The sequence below is a fragment of the Megalobrama amblycephala genome, linkage group LG7, assembly GCF_018812025.1.
Source record: "Megalobrama amblycephala isolate DHTTF-2021 linkage group LG7, ASM1881202v1, whole genome shotgun sequence".
Taxonomy (NCBI): domain Eukaryota; kingdom Metazoa; phylum Chordata; class Actinopteri; order Cypriniformes; family Xenocyprididae; genus Megalobrama; species Megalobrama amblycephala.
This window is the reverse complement of record NC_063050.1, coordinates 43,117,001-43,135,985: the sequence shown is the minus strand read 5'-3', so window position 1 is coordinate 43,135,985 and position 18,985 is coordinate 43,117,001. Positions and strand designations below refer to the sequence as shown.

At 36.9% G+C, this 18,985-nt stretch overlaps 1 protein-coding gene across 3 annotated transcripts in view; it reads left to right on the top strand.

The window, feature by feature from the left end:
* Nucleotides 1-6,564, top strand: part of npy1r (neuropeptide Y receptor Y1) — a 33,366-nt gene extending 26,802 nt beyond the window's left edge. For all 3 annotated transcript variants that reach the window (XM_048197605.1, XM_048197606.1, XM_048197607.1), the window contains one exon: nt 4,176-6,564. In XM_048197605.1, coding sequence (XP_048053562.1) covers nt 4,176-4,592 — 417 coding nt within the window. In that variant the 3' untranslated portion in view covers nt 4,593-6,564. The remainder of the gene's footprint in view (nt 1-4,175) is intronic.
* The last annotated feature ends 12,421 nt before the right edge of the window (nt 6,565-18,985 follow it).

Sequence of the window (18,985 nt, the reverse complement as noted above, 5' to 3'; positions counted from 1 at the left end):
GTCGTTCCATACCTGTAAGACTTTGGTTCATCTTTGAAACATAAATAAAGACATTTTAAATGAAATCTGAGAGATTTCTGACCCTCTTTAGACAACTACTCAACTATCCCTTTGGCCCCTGCAGGCCCCTGGTTAACAGTTTGTAGAAAAGGTTTTAAAAACCATGACAATTCTTCCATTTCATTTTACCTGTCTTTTGTTTGTTGTTAGAGTGCAATAAGAGAAATCTCCAAGCATTTGCTTTGATTTGTTTTTGACATGTTCAGTGTGCTTCCTGGGGCACATTAACATTCTGTGACAACACAATGATGTTGTAACACCATTATTTAGCTTGCAACGTTGTGTTTGCAGCCCTTAAAGAGGGTCCTGTTTGTATTCTGTCCGTCAGTTTGTGTTGACTCAATAATATAAAAGACATAGAGCCTAAAAACACACACACAGATATCATCATCTGAAATGTCAGAGCAGCTTTTCCCCCCACTGTGTTCTTAATGATGGTTTGCCCTCAGGTCAGCTATAGTTTATAAGCTCTGGCATGCATGTCATAGGGTTGTGTACTGTGGTTGTTGGTGGAGGGTGTTGATTTTAGATTGCACATCTAATTAAAATATATACTAAATGTGGATGTGTACAACCTTTCAAGATCACATTAAAGTGCCCCTATTATGCTATTTAAAAAGTTCCTAATACAATAGATTTACATGCATCCAAGATCAAAAAACACTTTCATTTTCCCATAATATACATTGCAGCATCACCTCTATTCTCACAGAGTCTGAAGCTGTTCAATAAGGCTATAATAATACTACTACTAATAAAGGAATTAATTAAGGGATTAAAAGGGATTTAAAGGAATAAATAAATAAGAGTGGTAAAAGAAGTTCTAGGTCTATGAAATAATCTATTTGAACTATTTGCAAATAATATTTTATTTTAAAATGCACACACATTCAATCTTATGCCTAATAAGTTAAAAATGCAAACATTTCTTGTCTCGTCAGATTCATTTATGAATTACATGGATCATGATTGCATATTTTCAATTTGAAATTTCATAAAAAGTTGAGAAGTTTGCATCACTAGATTCACACTGTCAGTCTAAATCTGATTATTTGTGTATCCGATTGGAATCTGATCTAAATTATTAAATTATGTCAGAGTTATGTTCAGTTTGACTTAGTTATCATGGACTTTTAGTTTGTTTTCATTCATTTGCATGTGTTCTGTTTGATTTTCCCGCCACTCCTTTGTTGCCATGATCACCGTCATTATGAGTTTGTTTGGTTCAGCTGTGTTCAATTTATCATCTTGTTTGAGTTCCTATTTAAGTTGTACCCTCACATTCTTTCTCTGTCTGATCACGTTTACGATTATGTGTGTTGCTACCTTCTGTTTACCTTTTGGATTATAGTTATTAAAACTTGTATTGGAACCTGATTCTTCATCTTCGTCTGTTTGCCTGCAACCACCCCGTGAAAGTTGACCAGACCAAACATGGATTACACAGCAAAGTTTGCTCCTTTTTTCCTTTTCCTTTTTCTATTTCGCCATCACCTGCCCTTATGACAATGAGACCCTGAAGCCACTGTTCTGGATCAGGGTGAATCACCATCACCCCGTGGAAAGCGCCGCATCCCGGTCAAGAACACAGCCAGACCCAGAGCCCGAATCACCTCCATCGACCACGGAGTACTTGTGTGAGCCCCCCACAGATGGAGAGCTACCACCTGCCACGCCACATCGTGTCAGCCAGAGCCCGAGAGAAAGAGGACATAGCCGACCCTCGCCCCGGAAGTGCAGCTCCAACATGAGTCTGACCAGGGGTAAGAGCTCATGACATTAGCTGACGAGGCAGAAGTAAATATGGACAGTGAGGACTGGCTGATAAACTTCAATGATCCCTATCCCACCCGGTACATTCATCATCGCTGTATTCATACAGCACTACTGACGTTATGGACCATGATCTCCTCTTCTCATTAACCTGCATGAACTGTACTATTCTTACCATTTTTGTCATGTTGTGTGGCACCGCGAAGCTCAGCCAGTCCTCCAGCCCCGCCGCTGCCCTGCGGCATCTCCGAGGAGTCCCTGTGATGTCGAGCTGCAGGTCGTGCACCACATGCACCGCCTGTGCTAGAGGATCCTGTGGCTTCACCTCCCACCTTTCGACCTCTTCGCTCCATCTCGACCTGTCGGCTTCGTCTTGTCTCCTCCCACCTTCGGCTCCACCGGGGACCCTCGGTCTTGCAGCTCCACCGGGTTCCCTCGTCCTGCCGGCTCCCCCTTGGTCAGTCGTCACACCACTTCCACCACAGACTTGCGGGCCGTCCGCTGCACACCGTCCCTCCACCCCTACAGCTGCAACGGGTTGCTCCTTCCCCTATGCGTTGCCTCTGTCCTCCATCACACCGGCTTCACCTCAGCCCGGGTACCTCGGGTACTCTGGCTCCACCTTCGACATTCATCGCCACGGCATCACCTTGATGTCGATTCCATCGGCTCTCCGTCAGCGCCTGTGGATCCTTCAGCCTCGTCTCTGTCGGTCATCCCCCAGTTGTCGTCAGCATCCATACCATCTTGGCTCCTCCCTCCCTCTACTCCGGCGTGGGCTGTCGGCACTGGCAAGCTTTGGGTCTATGCCAGCAGACATTCTCTACCAGGGGATTGTCGTTGCCGCCAGGGGATTGTCTTAATCCTCCCAACACCATCCCTTCGCCTCATCCTGCCATCATCCCCACACTTCTGCCCCTCACCATCCCTTTGCCATCTCCTCGTCCACCTCCAAAACCCCCTCCATCCCTACTTTTGTTTCTTCTGTTACGGCACGAGGCCACGCATTGCGTTATCATGGACTTTTAGTTTGTTTTCATTCATTCTCATGTGTTCCTTTGTTTTGTTTGTTTTTTTTTGTTGTTTTTTTTTTCGCCACTCATTTGTTACCATAATCACCGTCATTATGAGTTTGTTTAGTTCAGCTGTGTTCAATTTATTATCTAGTTTGAGTTCCTATTTAAGTTGTACCCTCACGTTCATTCTCTGTCTGGTCTTGTTTACGATTGTGTGTTGCTACCTTCCGTTTACCTTTTGGATTATTGTTATTAAAACTCCTGTTGGAACCTGATTCTTCATCTTCATCTGTTGGCCTGCAACGACCCCGTGACAGTATCACAACAATCCGATTTGTGTGTCCCGTGGCGCTCTTTAGTTTTCTGGAATATCTGCATTGGTTTCTATGGCAATGACATTGCGTACACCAAAAACATAAGCAACGTGGAGGGGTTTGCAAACAGATGTTGTCTAATTTACAACATGACAACGTGTCAAGCTGGACTACTACATCTTCTGAGGCAGCACCAGAAATGTAGGTGCAGCTTTATTCTGTGCTGTCATCTCCGCTGGTCTCAAAATTCAGCATGTCTCCATTATATTGTAATTTTCTGCTCGACCAGCCCCTTGAAACAACACAATCTTGTTTCTGCAGTGACTTTCGACATGTTTCCTATAATAACGTCGGACATGTTTACGTTTTACATGCCGTGAGGAAGTGACATATACCACGCAAAATCCGATTACAGCGGTCAGACTGAAACTGATTTCCAGAAATGCAATTTGAATAGGGTTTCAAACCACATATAAATGTAGCTCAAAACAGATTTGTAAAAATCACATTTCATGTGAATCGGATGTGCACTTTCTGTTTTGGGAGACAATAACTCCATTTATCGTGCACTTTGATCTTTGTATTTTTGCAGACCTCTTAAATTCACAAACAGCTACATGAAATGTAATATCAGAAAAAGTATAATAGGGGCACTTTAAAACCCCCTTGGAAGCTTTAAACCATTATTTTTGTGACTTGTCAAGTGCCTTTTATGTATATAGTAATGTTTTACCCTTTACCAAGATCCAGACATTCAGTCAAAAAGTAAGTCAGCCTTGGTATTTAACACAGTACATTGTTTGATTTGTGGTGGAAATGACACTGGTGGAAATTGTCATTACTTTCAGAAAAAGTTGAAGAAATTCTCCTGTGATTTGCTGTTGAACATTGGATAAATTATGTAAATAATTTACTAACTGTTCAGAGAGCCAAAATTGTTCATAATTGCAGAAGCACCCTTATATGAGAAATGAATAAATGATTGTTTGTCCCCCTCTTCTCTTCCACTCAGATCTACACTCGTCTGCAGCGGCGTAATAACATGATGGACAGAATGCGTGAAAACAAATACCGAAGCAGTGAGACTAAACGGATAAACATCATGCTCTTTTCCATCGTGGTGGCATTTGCGGTTTGCTGGCTCCCGCTGAACGTCTTCAATGCCGTCATCGACTGGAACCATGAAGTGGCAATGAACTGTACCCACAATCTCCTGTTCTCGCTGTGTCACTTAACAGCAATGTGCTCAGTCTGCATAAACCCGGTGTTCTACGGGTTCCTGAACCGTAACTTCCAGCGTGACCTCCGGGCTTTCCGACTCTGCAAAATTGTGTCAGCACGAGAGAATGAATATGACATGGTTGCCATGTCGACTGTTCACACGGATGTGTCCAAGATGTCACTGAAAATTAGTAGCCTAGATCTCTAGTACAGTTTTGTAAGTGACACTTGTGTCTGTGTTCTGTAAAATGCACTGGATAAAACGTCTCTTTAGATTTAGTTCAAAAAGAAAAGTGTGCATTTAAAATCAAGAGTGATTGTTAGTAAACATAACGATTGATATCATGACAGCAACCGCTTTCCAAGCTCTGTATTACAGTTGTAAAATTGTACATACAAAATCAAGCGAGGATGCTGAATACATTTCTTGAAAACATCCAATGTCCCGTGTCAGCGAGGGCTCTTTGGGACCAAGTAAGAGTCTGAAGACATAACAGAAATTGTACAAGGTTCAGACGAGTGAACTGAGCTTTGATCACTCAGATGAAATCTTCCTGCTGTGCGTTTGAATTAGAGTGAAGAAAGAAGAAATGAAAATGAATGCAAAGCCCAAGAGGTCACAAATTCAGAAATGGATTTAAATGTATAATGAATGTCAGATGTTACTTTTAAGAGAGACACTGAACTTCTGTTTCTGAAGTGGATTAATTTTTTTTTATTATTTATTTTTTTGAGTTCTGAGTGTTGAATCCAAAATTTAATGTATTTTCTTCTTATTTATCTCTTGACAAACCAAGCCTGCAAGAAGTACAGAGCTGATTTTTTTTTCCCAAACTGACAGCATTTTGCAGCCACAAAGTGACCTGGTATTGTTCTTTTTCAATGAGAATTGGCAATTTCTGATGACATAAGTGACAGCGGCTGTTGGTGAAATAACAAAGTTGAGTGGCTCTGCAACTTCCAGGCATTTAAATGCTGTCAGTGTAAACAAGGCTGTTGGGCTATTGCTCACAGGGGCTTATTTTAAGTCATGGGGTGCCCAGTCCTGCTCCTGGAAGGTCAACGTCCTCCTCTCCTGAAACTTTCAGGCAGGATTTTGTTTTTTGTTTTGTTTTGTTTTGTTTTGTTTTGTTTTGTTTTGTTTTGTTTTGTTTTGTTTTGTTTTGTTTTGTTTTGTTTTTTGTTTTGTTTTGTTTGTTTTGTTTTTGTTTTGTTTTGTTTTGGTTTTTTGTTTGTTTTGATTTTTGTTTTTTGTTTTTTTGTTTTGCTACTTTCACCTAATGAAATTACACACAAATAAGGAAATAGGAATGTGTCAGTGGTTTAATCAATGTAATTCTACACTGATGCATAATGATTGTAATTGAACATAAAGATGCTTTACTATTTTTAATTTGATAATGATATTAATTACCTCTACTTATATTACAATATTACATGTTATATTTGAGGTACTGTTGCTTACTGACAGATTTACAATATATTTTTTAGATTTATTCCTTCAGTAGCCTATTAGAAAATAATATTTTGTCAATGTAATGCCTTCACCATTCTGTTTTATGGTCAGTGTGGTCTTTGAAGTTGTAGTTTTAGACTTACATTTGAATTTGTGAGAGCAAAAATGTTGTATACAGTGAAATACAGGATTTGATAAAAACATTAAATATTTCTTACTCTATACAGTCGTGGTCGGAATTGTTGGTACCCTTGGTAAATATGAACAAAGAAGCCTGTAAAAATAAATCTGCATTGTTAATCCTTTTGATCTTTTATTGAATTTTTATTCAAATTCACAAAAATCTAACCTTTCATTGAAATTGAATTTATGGAAATAAACACTTTTCTCCAAAAACATTGGCCACAATTAATGGCACCCTTTTATTCAATGCTTTTTGAAACCTCCTTTTGCAAAGATAACAGCTCTGAGACATCTCCTACAGTGCCTGATGAGTTTGGAAAACACATGACAAGAGATCAAAGACCATTCCTCCAGAATCTCTCTAGATCCTTCAAATTCTCAGGTCCCCCTCTTCTCTTCCTCACTTCACCCCACTCATTTTTATAGGGTTCAGGTCAGGGAACTGGGATGGTCATGGCAGAACCTTAATTTTGTGCTCAGTGACCCAATTTTATGTTGATTTTAATGTTTGTTTTGGAACATTGTCCTGATGGAAGATCCAATCACGGCCCATTATTGGATTTCTAGCAGAGGCAGCCAGGTTTCGATTTTTTTTTATCTGAATGTATTTGATAGAATCCATGATACCATGTATCTGAACAAGATGTCCAGGACCTCCAGCAAAAATAGGCCCACAACATTAGTGGGCATGGGGTACTTTTTATCCCTGTTTGCACCAAACCCATCTGATGGGTTTGCTTTTTGTTTGTTTTTATCTGACCTTAGAAGCCGGTCCAGTCGTGTCTGACAACTGGATATGCTGGAGTTTGTTTTTGGATGAGCAAGGAGGATGTTTCTTGAAACCCTCCCAAACAACATGTGGTGATATGTATTTTGTTTTGTTTTTGTTTTGTTTTTTTGTTGTTTTTTTAGGCTTTCAAGACTCAACTAATTTCTGTAATTCTCCAGCTCTGATCTTTGGATAGTCGTTGGTCTCTCAAACTTTCCTCCTCGCCGTGCATATAGACAATACAGACACGTCCTCCTCCATGCAGATTTGTAACATTTCATGTTTGATTGAAACTTCTTAATTATTGCCCTGATGGTAAAAAAGGAAACTTTCTATGCTTTAGCTATTTTCTCACAGCTACTTTCTATTTTGTGAAGCTCAACAATCTTTTGCTGCACATCAGGACTGTATTCTTGGGTTTTATCACCCTTGTGATGGATGATTAAGGAAATTTGGCCTTTGTGTTTCCTCATATTTATACTCCTGTGAAACAAGAAGTCATGGCTGAATAATTTCATGCTCCTAGTCAATGTAAATGTGAATGGAAATATACTTCAGAGATATTTTACTCATAAAAAATTCTAGGGGTGCCAATAATTGTTGCCAAAGTGTTTTGGAGACCAACATTAATAATGTGATCCCCCCCCCCCCCCCGCCCAGATTTATTTTTACAGTCACCTTTGATCATATTTACCAAGGGTGCCAATAATTCTTTCCATGACTGTATATATATACCCTTACCCTTAAAATTTGAATGATAAATAGAGGTTATCAAGCTCCTCTATTTCTTTGCAGACTGTCATGTGCTATTGTTGGGATTTTGCCAACACTGGTGATTGATTCGTTCTAAATTACCACAACAACACAATCACAAAATGATCAACCCAGTACAAAACAGTCCCAGATACAAAGCGAAGCAATTATAGAGCTTTGCTATGGCATGTGTATGAGAGGTAGGCACTGTGATTTTTGTGTACAGAATGTACCATATGTATGTATATATTTATATATATACATATACATTTTTTATTTCTATTGGATTTCAGATGTCTATTTTTCCATGTTTGTTTATTTTAGACTTTTTTTTTTTCTTAAAAGGCCATTGCAATATTGAAAAGACATTCTAAACAAAACTTCATATAATCTTAATTCTTTAATTCAGTTTTTCTCCACCTTCAAAATGCTAAGACATTTAGATTTTGATCTGTTCGAAAGATGCCATCAAAATGACACAGTTGCTGGTGCAAACAAGTGAGCAAAATTAATTTCTTAAAAAGGAAGAAGCCTTTCATTTGTTTCTTTCAGCGTGAGAGAAAGCTCTTTAACTTCCCACAAGAGCTTAGCGACACAGGGCCAGAAATGGAGCAACAAAAATATCACAACACAAGTAAACACATTTGACAGATTTATTTATTTATTTATTTATTTTGAAGTGTAAGTGAGCGCTGATGCTCTTGCCACCATTATAGGGAATCAAGGGGGAATCGTGTGCTGGGAAAATAACAAGCAAAATAATGAAATATGTATTTCCAGAAACTGCTGTTTTCATTCTGAATATTCTAACTGTCTGTTATCCGTATGCTCGTGATATTCGAAAGGAATACAGTGTTTTTTACTATAATGGAACATTTTACTGCCAGTGTGGATATCCTGTGGATATTCTAGTTTTTATATTGCTCATATCTAGGCTTTCTCTATATGGCATTTTTTTTTTCCCTATGATTTTTTGCCATTGTTTGTTATGTTCAGGCACATCAAGTCTATAAAGATGTTCTGCAGTGCACTATATCAAAATCATTCATATTTGCTTCACTGAGTGCAGTGATCTTTCCTCTCTGATAGGTATTGGAGCACATGACCTCTGACACAACCTTTATTTGTGGTATGGATCTCTGAAATGTAAAAATGCATGTTATGGTACTTGGTCTTGAATTTTTTGCTCTGTATCCTATCTGGATCTCTAAGCTGTTTCATTTGAAAGAACATAATTCATTTAGCAAACTGAAGACCCAGTGAAATTGAGTTTGTGGCTTTTAGTCCATATCTAATGTGTTTAGCTGTGCACACATAACATTTATGTTTTAACCGTAAAGCCTGACATGTGAATCTAATAGTCAGAAATTGAACCGTTTTTTGAGCCTTCAAATAAAAATAAAAATAAAAAATAAATAAAAGTTTACATATGTGTTTTTGTTAAGTATCATATTTGATACATCAGGCTTTTATGGCTCATATGAAATAGGAGAATATGGATCTCACACAATAAAAATCACCTCACAAAAATGTTGTACACATAAAAATCCCTAAAAAGCCTGATGTGATGCAGGATATTTGATATTCAACTTTTAACATAATTTTTCTATAAAAAACAAACAAAAAATCATGTATGCATAATCAAGTAAGTTTTTTTCAGTATTCATATTTTAATATTACAAACAATATAAGTTATTCTTACGTTTATTTTATGAAAATCATTAAAGATTTCACAGCAAAAAAGAAAATAAAAAGTACCACAACCTGAAGCTTGCACATTTTTACAATTCTACTAAAAGGCTTTTTACATTTTGATGCTTGTTCATTTTACTTTGAAAAATGTTCTTCCATTATACTTAATCCATTTGAGTTGAGACAACTTGAGTGACTTTATTTGGGTTAAAGTAGCATTATAGTGATTAAAAAGGATTTCCATCCCATCATGCTTTACACAGGGCAGAAGAGGGAGAGTAAAAGCTGAAATAAAGTGTAATTTTATGCAGTTTTTTTAGCAAGATGAGAAAATGTGAAGAATTGTTTCATGTTTAATATTCTGTTATGTTGATATTTAAAAGAGTTTCTGTTATATTGGTGTTTTGGGGGTTACCCTAAAGTGTTGAGAGCGTGTCCTTGGGTTGAGGACATGCAAGAATTCAAGTTATAAATATATTTTAAGATCCACATTAGCAATATATGTTTGCTTTTGTCTATTTTGAAATTTACAAATCTATACCAGGCAAATGCTAATGGCCGAATAAATCTTGACAGGAAATCTTGACAGTGACAGGAAAAATGACAGCAACATTTCCTCAACATAAAAGTCGATACATTTTTTAGTCATTCGTCACTAGCTGGCTACTAATCAAACAGAAATGTCAGACAGTTGGACAGAAAGTGTGAAGGGGAATAGAGTGAAGGGGAATAGAAATAGAAGAGGATGTGATGAATGTAAGGATGAGTCTGACCAGAGGGAGGATGGTCACCTCTTCTTCACTTTTGAGCCTCATGCACTTAAACACTCCTGACAGCCGCCATGAGCTACACTAACAAGGAGCAGTGACGACAGTCACTGGGAAAGAACGAACAGATACCATGACAAAAGACGCCACACAGCAGGCTTTGTTTTATGATGCAAAACTTGACAAGATACTACAGTTAACAAACCACATTTCCAATAAGCGGCACTCCGACAAAATCTGTTGCTTAGCAACAAGACGTAGACATCTCGAAGAGTTTGGTTCTTAGACAACTTTTTCCTCTTCTGTCTGCAATTATATGAAACAGCTGCCTTTCATCCTAAAGAAAAAAATCTCTGAGGCATTAAATATTTTGACATTTTGAAATCGGGGTTGTGCGCTCACACATTTTTAAGCAAGCAGTGATAAAATAATTTTTTCAAAAAGCACTATGAATTTCTTTGTGTAATGACTTTTACTTTTACTTTTGATGAAGATGAAGATTTTGGCTTAACGATTATGTGTGTATTTATTTGTGAGATTGAAAGTATTATATGTCAACCGCATTATATGGTTTCAGGAACCGTTTATATTCTGATGGCAATTTTGTAGTTTGCATTTACGTTGTCAAAACAAAATCATATGACATAAGACACACTCTCAAATTGCCATCAGAATATTAACGGTTCCTGAAACCATATAATTATTTAACATACTTGGCTAAAAACATGTCTCTCATCTCTCCGGGATGCAGTGTGTATCCAATGTTCCCGGACCCATCCATGTTCGTTTTCCAACGTGGAATAACACAAAATAGATATCATTTTAAAGCTTAGAATCTCATCTTTTTAATGCATCTAATGCACCATTTTGAAAAACTCCTAACGAGTGCTGAGAAGCACCTCTAAATCGGAGTTTACCGCCCATTGGCGCCACCTGGCTGCGGAAAAAATGAACAACAATTTTTCAAACTATTCTTTATGCTATCACCACGAAATTTGAACCAGATGCAGCTCACATATAGGAGAGCATCACCAAAAAAAGAATTTTTTAGCGATCTTATTGTGTTCCTGAGTTATTCCATGTCAAATAAAAAAAAAAGAAAAATTATTTTTAAAAAGTATATATATTTTTGACTTTTATCAGCTGTTTCTCAGCAAGAAAATGTCCAAATGTAATGTAATTTATATTTTCTTAAAATTTAAAATGTTTTCTAACAAATGATACCTACCTTTTGACTCTCCTTGCTAGAGTTTTGGAGTTATGAGTCTTTACTTTTGTGTGTGTCGCTCAGAAAAAAAAAAAGAAAAAAAAAAAAAAAAAGAAAACTCTAAAAAAGCCTTCAGGTCTTAAAGGGTTCATTCAAATAAGTATATACTTTCAAATAATTTGAGCTTCAGCCTGGTTTAGCATTTAAATATATAAAAATGTCTTTGGTCAAATTAAGCTGTAAAATAAATAGTTTATCCCTTTAAATGCAATGGATTTTGAAAGATATCAACAAAAAACAGGCAAAAAACTTTAAAAGCGATTTTCTCAGGTTTTCAATTGGAAAAAGAGGGCAGACGACCATAATTCAAATGGGTATATCTTTAAAACTATTCAAGGTATGACTTTGACTTGGATATCATTTTAAAGCTTATTGTCTCATCTTTCCATTGATACCAAAATCTCAATTTTGAAATTTGGGTCACTGTGACTCATTTTGCTGGATCAGGTCACATATGGTTTCAGGAACCGTTTATATTCTGATGGCAATTTTGTAGTTTGCATTTACGTTGTCTAAACAAAATCATATGACATAAGACACACTCTCACTTCCCTTCTTTCTCTCTCTCTCTCTGTCTTTATTCATGACAAATCATGAGTTACTGGCAGATACATACTGTAAATCAAATCAGATAAAGAAACAGATCTGATAAAGATATAACGCTCACTATCTCACAAATAGGCACACATGCAAAACATCCATAATAGTACACTATAAGAACTCAAACTCATTGGTAGAACCAGAAGACAAGCGGTTATGCGGGTGAGTGATTGTTCAGAATGCAATAGTCCAACATAAACTTGACAATAACAGTCTTAACTTTCCCTGTATTGTATGTGAGGAATGGATCAGTGCCGGAACACAGGAAATGGAAGCAGATGAAGAATAAGAGAGAAGTGTAGCAGGTAAGTAGCATAGGTAGGTAGCCAGTTAAGTTGATGCACGGTAGTTCTTACTATTTTTTTTTATTTTTTTTATTTACTTTCTGCACAAGCATATAGTCTATCGAGCTGCAATGGTTTAATGATAGAGCTATGGGTGTATTCTGCATAGCTATGGTAAGCAATTTTGTTTTTTGCATAATTTTGCCTAGTAGAAGCATACAGATGGAACAGAAAAGGTCCAAGAATTGAGCCCGGGGGGACTGAATGGTTCATAGAGGTCCTCTCAGATTTATAGTTGTTAATATAGTAAATCCCTGCTTTCTAAATATTATCTAAACCAGCTGAGGACCATCTCAGAGAGTGCTGTCCAGTTTTCCAGTCTCTCATGGAGTATATTGTGGTTGACAGTATCCAAGGCAGCAATAGGATCTTGTAATATCGGCACTGACATTTGTCTGAATCTGTATTTTTAGGCAAATATCATTAGATAGTATGGTTTAAGTTTAGGAATTTGTTCTGCTGATTGAATACAATCTTCAAATTGATCTTGCCTATGAAAGGAAGATTTAAGATTGGCCTGTAGTTGTATAGTGCAGTTATCTAAATTGTTTTTTAGAAGGGACTTTGGAAAAATGCCTAAAACGACAGAATCATTTTCTGCATCGGTCTCTTTCTAGACATTTAATCTCATTTTAAAGAGGATGCATTTTAAAGCAGTGTGTCAAGACAGCAGGTGAATGTTTTTAAAATGTCACTCTGTTTCTTCCAGTGTTTTGCAGTCAATTGCCTGGACATCATTCATACTGACTGATTTATAATTTTGCTGTGGTGGGAGCTGTTTTATCCCAGTCTGATTCTATATACTCAAACACTCCTGTAAAACATTTTAGCTGGTTAAACTTAGAAATGTAAGTTCACCTGCTGCCTTAAAAATGTGAGTTAACTCAACTTGAAGATAAGCTTTGTTTCAACTCAAAAATAGTCAAGACAATGCATTATTTTAAGTTAAAATTTAAACTTAAAGTTATGCATTGTCTTGACTATTTGTGAGTTGAAACAAAGCTTATCTTCAAGTTGAGTTAACTTATGTTTAGTTGAGTTAACTCAGATTTTTAAGGCAGCAGGTGAACTTTCATTTCTAAGTTTAACCAGCTGAAAATGTTTTACAGTGATAAGAGGTGTGTAAACAAACTATCTGTGATTCTAGTATACAGACATGAGAGATATTTGGTTTTATAGACATGTAATCTACACTGTAGTATATTTGATTCATCACAACGATGAGAGAATTGAAACATGTATCTTGAACTGTTTGCTATTGAATTATCTGATTGTTAAAATGTCTCAATTGAAAGAAGATTATTTACAAGCGTTAGGGTTATTTACTTTATAATGGCAATAAAGCGTTCCCATCACACACGGGGACTCTCCATAGACGTAATGGTTTTCATACTGTACAAACTGTATATTCTATCCCCCTACACTAACCCTACCCCTATTTTAGATTTTCAAAAACAGATCATTCTGTATGACTTATAAGCTTTTTTCCTTCAGGGAACCAAAAAAACAAGCCGTCCCCACAAGGTCAAAATTTAAAGCTATTACTATACTTGTGGGGTACTTCTGGTCCCCATAACGCAGGGAATACACACACACACACACAAAAGTGATCAGACATGAAACAGAACACCCCAGTCAAAAATAGGGTGCTGGTATTATGAAAGAACTGTCTCTTAGGATACTAAGTAGCCCATTTGAATTTCCTTTTCTCAATCTGTCCTCTCCATTATGAGCTCACTTCATTAAGATTGTTTCTAATCTCTTTGGTTAATAATGTTGGACTGAAATGAGCTCTCACAGCAGCATCAGCCTAAGAGGACCTTTATTCATCCACTTCCACACAACATCATTAAAAGAAAATTCCTGGATGTAAGATGTGGTGGATGAGGTAAGAATTCTCTTCAACTGTACAAAAGAAAGAGAGAAGAGAACGCGCAGCAATGCAGACATTTTCATTGTGTGCGTTACGTCTGTTGTGTTGAAGCACTTGCTCTAATGATCACTCCCAGTGTTTCCGGGGTTTTTTTGTCTGTCAGCAAAGGAGAGAAAAAGGCTGCTTCCAAATGCTCAAAAGTGTGGCTCATTCATATATTTTTCAAAATGGAAAAGAATGGTTTGAATCATTAAAGCTTGCTTTTCTCTCTCTTTTTTTAGAAAACATTGTAGAAAAGAACATAATAAAGTCACATACACTAGCAATCACTGATAAACATCTTTTAGCACTCAGAAAGGGAGTAATGAGAAGATGGTTGAGATGCATTTCTATTACTGGCCCTCTCCCCCTCGTTGTGCGTCAGTCACAATATAGATTACAGTTGGCTGATGTGGGCATTGGCAGAGAGATCTCTCAAATGTACCCACAGGAAAAACTGCTTAATGTTTTAAAACGTGTGCATGTACGTAGGCCTATTGGTACACTGTGACATCACAAAATGACTTGCTTTTTTCCCAGTAGCATGTTTCTTCAGCTTATGTTGCAAGAGTAGGTTATTTAGATATTTATGGACTTAAATTTAAGTGAGCTTACCAAAAAATCTGAATAAGGCCTCTTATGTTAAAACCATTCTCAGGCTGCTCCTGTCCACCAGATTCAAACCTGAATTTAGTCAAAATGAATTATTGTGAACATGCATAAGCTGCAGTGACAACAGCTCCTTCCTGTAAATTTATATACAGTTGACATGGAAATATACTGATACCAACTGTAATATCTGCCAACTAATGAGAGAGACATTGACTGAAGGAGATATACAGTATAGAGACAGACATTGCAAGATGAAATATGCATTTAATGACTATTTGTAGAGTCTGTAACGTCTGGAAAGAATTACTAAACTGGTAAGCATCTGATTTGTTTTTCTCAGGCTATGAACAGGAAGTGTTTCCCAGATTAATACGTTTCATCTAGATGGCGTCCATGTGTGTGAATGTGGTTATATTTGTTTGTGGAGGGACTGTGCATGTCAGGAGGTATGATAAAGTGTGTTATTCCTGGCACAATCTTAATATTAAGGAACATTCTTGGATTGAAATATGTTTCATGCTACTGCACAAAGATGGACTTATATGGTTGAAAATGAATCATGTTTAAAAACGAATTACTTTACTGCTGACAACAAAACCAATGTCAGATGTATTGTCTCTCTACATAAAAATTGGTGGCTTTACATGCTTGTGCTGTGACCTTGCAAAGTATGCACTGCTAGTTCTAGTAGTTATTTAAAGTCCCCCTGTAATCAATAATTTTATCCCTTAAAACTCATCTTCAGTCACCAAAATTACATATTAAAGGGTTAGTTCTCCCAAAAATGAAAATTATGTCATTAATGATTCACCCTCATGCCATTCCCAACCCGTAAGACCATCAGTGGGTTAGTTAGATGTTTTTAAAGCATCGAAAATACATTTTGGTCCAAAAATAACAAAAACTATGACTTTATTCAGCATTGTCTTCTCTTCTGGGTCTGTTTTTTTTTATTTTATTTTTTTTATTAGAACTTCAAAAACAGAACAAAGTCAATGTACAGTCAAAAATACATTACATATATAGAGAAAATAGACAGCTAGGGGGAGGCTATAAAATTATATAAATATATTAAAGGACTCACAGACAGAAACAGTTTTAATTGCTTTCTTATTATTTGAATCTTCCAGGTCTGTTGTATATCTGCTTTCACTCCACAGTGACGCTGCTTCTTCTTCTTCTTTCCTGTTTTACGGCGGTTGGCATCCAGGTTATTGGTGCATTACCGCCCCCTTCTGCTCCGGACTGTGACGCAATTAGGACATCCGCGACATGCACACCTACGCACCATTTAAAAAAATATAACAATGTACAATAGCTTGAATACAGCGTGCTTCTCCCTTAGACTGTAAACAAAGCTCTGGCGCACCAGATAACACGTCAGCAGTGTCACTGTCCGGAGCAGAAGGGGGCAGTAATGCACCAATAAGCTGGATGCCAACCGTTGTAAAACAGGAAAGAAGAAGAAGAAGCACTGTGCAGTGAAAGCGGATATACAACAGACCCGGAAGAGAAGACAATGCTGAATAAAGTTGTAGTTTTTGTTATTTTTGGACCAAAATTTATTTTCGATGCTTCAAAAACTTCTAACTAACCCACTGATGTCACATGGACTACTTTGATGATGTGTTTATTACCTTTCTGGACATGGACAGTCAACCGTACATACATTTTCAATGGAGGGACAGAAAGCTCTCGGACTAAATCTAAAATATCTTAAACTGTGTTCTGAAGATGAACGGAGGTCTTACCGGTTTGGAACGACATGAGGGTGAGTCATTAATGACAGAATTTTCATTTTTGGGTGAACTAACACTTTAATCCTGTGAAAAAAAAAATGTCTTAATGCTTTAAAATAGCTTGAATGTAACTCTACACCCTTGCCTCATTTAGTTTACGTGAATCAATGAATATGCAAATTAGCCCCACCTCCACTCGCTCACGCCAGCTCAGAGATCCACTCGGTCAACTTACTGAGGTAAACGCTGCACAATGGTATCGCTCTTAACAACATCGGACACTTAACGGTGATTAATATGATTAGCGTTTTGCTTAACTATTTTATCAAACAGTTAATAATGTGTTGCTAATGTTACACAAACCATGTTCACATTCACGAGTCAGACAGCTGCCTTCTAACAATCAGTATCCTTAGAAACGCTTTGAACAACTCAGAACATCAGTGAAGACAGGCATATAGTTCATCATAATGTCGTAATATACATCATACACCCATACTGGGACAACCTGGCTTCTCTTGAGACACCCCTGCTAGTTCACTGTTAATGATATGCTAAAGCCGCGCTGGCACGTTTACGTGATTGGTTACTAGGTAGTTTGTGACGTCAGAAACACCAGCGATTTCAAACCGCAGCAATGGTGTTGACTTATCTTATGAATTTGCACATGGTTTGTCTTAAAGCATATTAAAAACACCACATAGACAAATAAACAACATTTAAAAACTTGATTTTCACTTTACTGTGTCCTATATGTTTTTTGTTGTTGTTGTTGTTGCTTTTCTCCATAGAATACCCAACTTTATGTTTGTCTGTCAAAGTCTGAGTCCAATGTAAGTCAAGAACAAGCAAATGATTTACTGCAAGTTGCAATATTTATGGTACCATCCATTGATTTTCACCATAAAATTAACTAATAATTTTTTTTCTTACTTTATTTTATGGCTATTTTATCTGCTTCTTCTCTTGAAATATATGTATTTATACACCTAGACTCCTTTGGCCTTATGCCTGAACATGAGGTTATAAACAGATATTGTTTTCAGAAAATGTTAAAGGTGATTATAATTTACAATGAAATGTCTGGAGGAGCAGCAGAAAGTACTGAGCTTGTTGCATGTTTAATAAGGTTCTCTGAGGAAGACACAAATGAGGAAATGGTTTTTCCACACTTCTTTGAAGTGGTGCCCAAATCACAGACCCGGCTCATTATTTTCATATACAACCAGCTCAGCTGCTCTTGAGGATCAAACACGATATGACTCAAATCCTTCAAAGGGGATGTCAGGTTTGAAAAGATAAAATTAAAAGTCCTTACATTTATTGAACAAATTTCATTTATGTACTAAAATGTGTACATTTATATGCACCACATGACCGAAAGTGTTTTAAATAGACAGTTTTGGCTTTTACAGAAATTCTTCTGGAGACAAATTTTAAAGGATTTAGTACAAACTAAGCTCAATTGACAGCAAAATGTTGATTACCACAAAAAATATCTGTGAGTTGTCCCTTGTTGTAACCTTGGGTTACAGTGAGGCACTTGCAATGAATGATTTCAAAGCAGAATCTCATAATTTTATAAAAGCACTTATTTAATTCTCTAATTCAATTAAAACCTGTTGATTATTTAGCTGTAAATCTGTTTAAATGTATATAGTCGTTTTAAAGTGCTCTTGTCATAGTGGTAACATTTTATTTAACTTTACACAGTCAGTAAGTGATATATACAGCACATAATTCATATTTTGAAGAATGTCTCAGTGTTTTTTTCCCCCACCATATACTGTACAATAAAAAGTCAATGGGGTGCATTATTGTTTTGGACCCCACTGACTTTCATTGTGTGGCCAAAAACAGTTCTTTTTCACAGAAAACAGAAAGTCACACAGGTTTGAAACACACACATATCGTGTGCCGTTTAGGTTTACACATACAGGTGCTGGTCATATAATTAGAATATCATCAAAAAGTTGATTTATTTCACTAATTCCATTCAAAAAGTGAAACTTGTATATTATATTCATTCATTACACACAGACTGATATATTTCAAATGTTTATTTCATTTGATGACTATAACTGACAAATAAGGAAAATCCCAAATTCAGTATCTCAGAAAATTAGAATATTACTTAAGACCAATACAAAGAAAGGATTTTTAGAAATTTTGGCCAACTGAAAAGTATGAACATGAAAAGTATGAGCATGTACAGTACTCAATACTTAGTTGGGGCTCCTTTTGCCTGAATTACTGCAGCAATGCGGCGTGGCATGGAGTCGATCAGTCTGTGGCACTGCTCAGGTGTTATGAGAGCCCAGGTTGCTCTGATAGTGGCCTTCAGCTCTTCTGCATTGCTGGGTCTGGCATATCGCATCTTCCTCTTCACAATACCACATAGATTTTCTATGGGGTTAAGGTCAGGTGAGTTTGCTGACCAATTAAGAACAGGGATACCATGGTCCTTAAACCAGGTACTGGTAGCTTTGGCACTGTGTGCAGGTGCC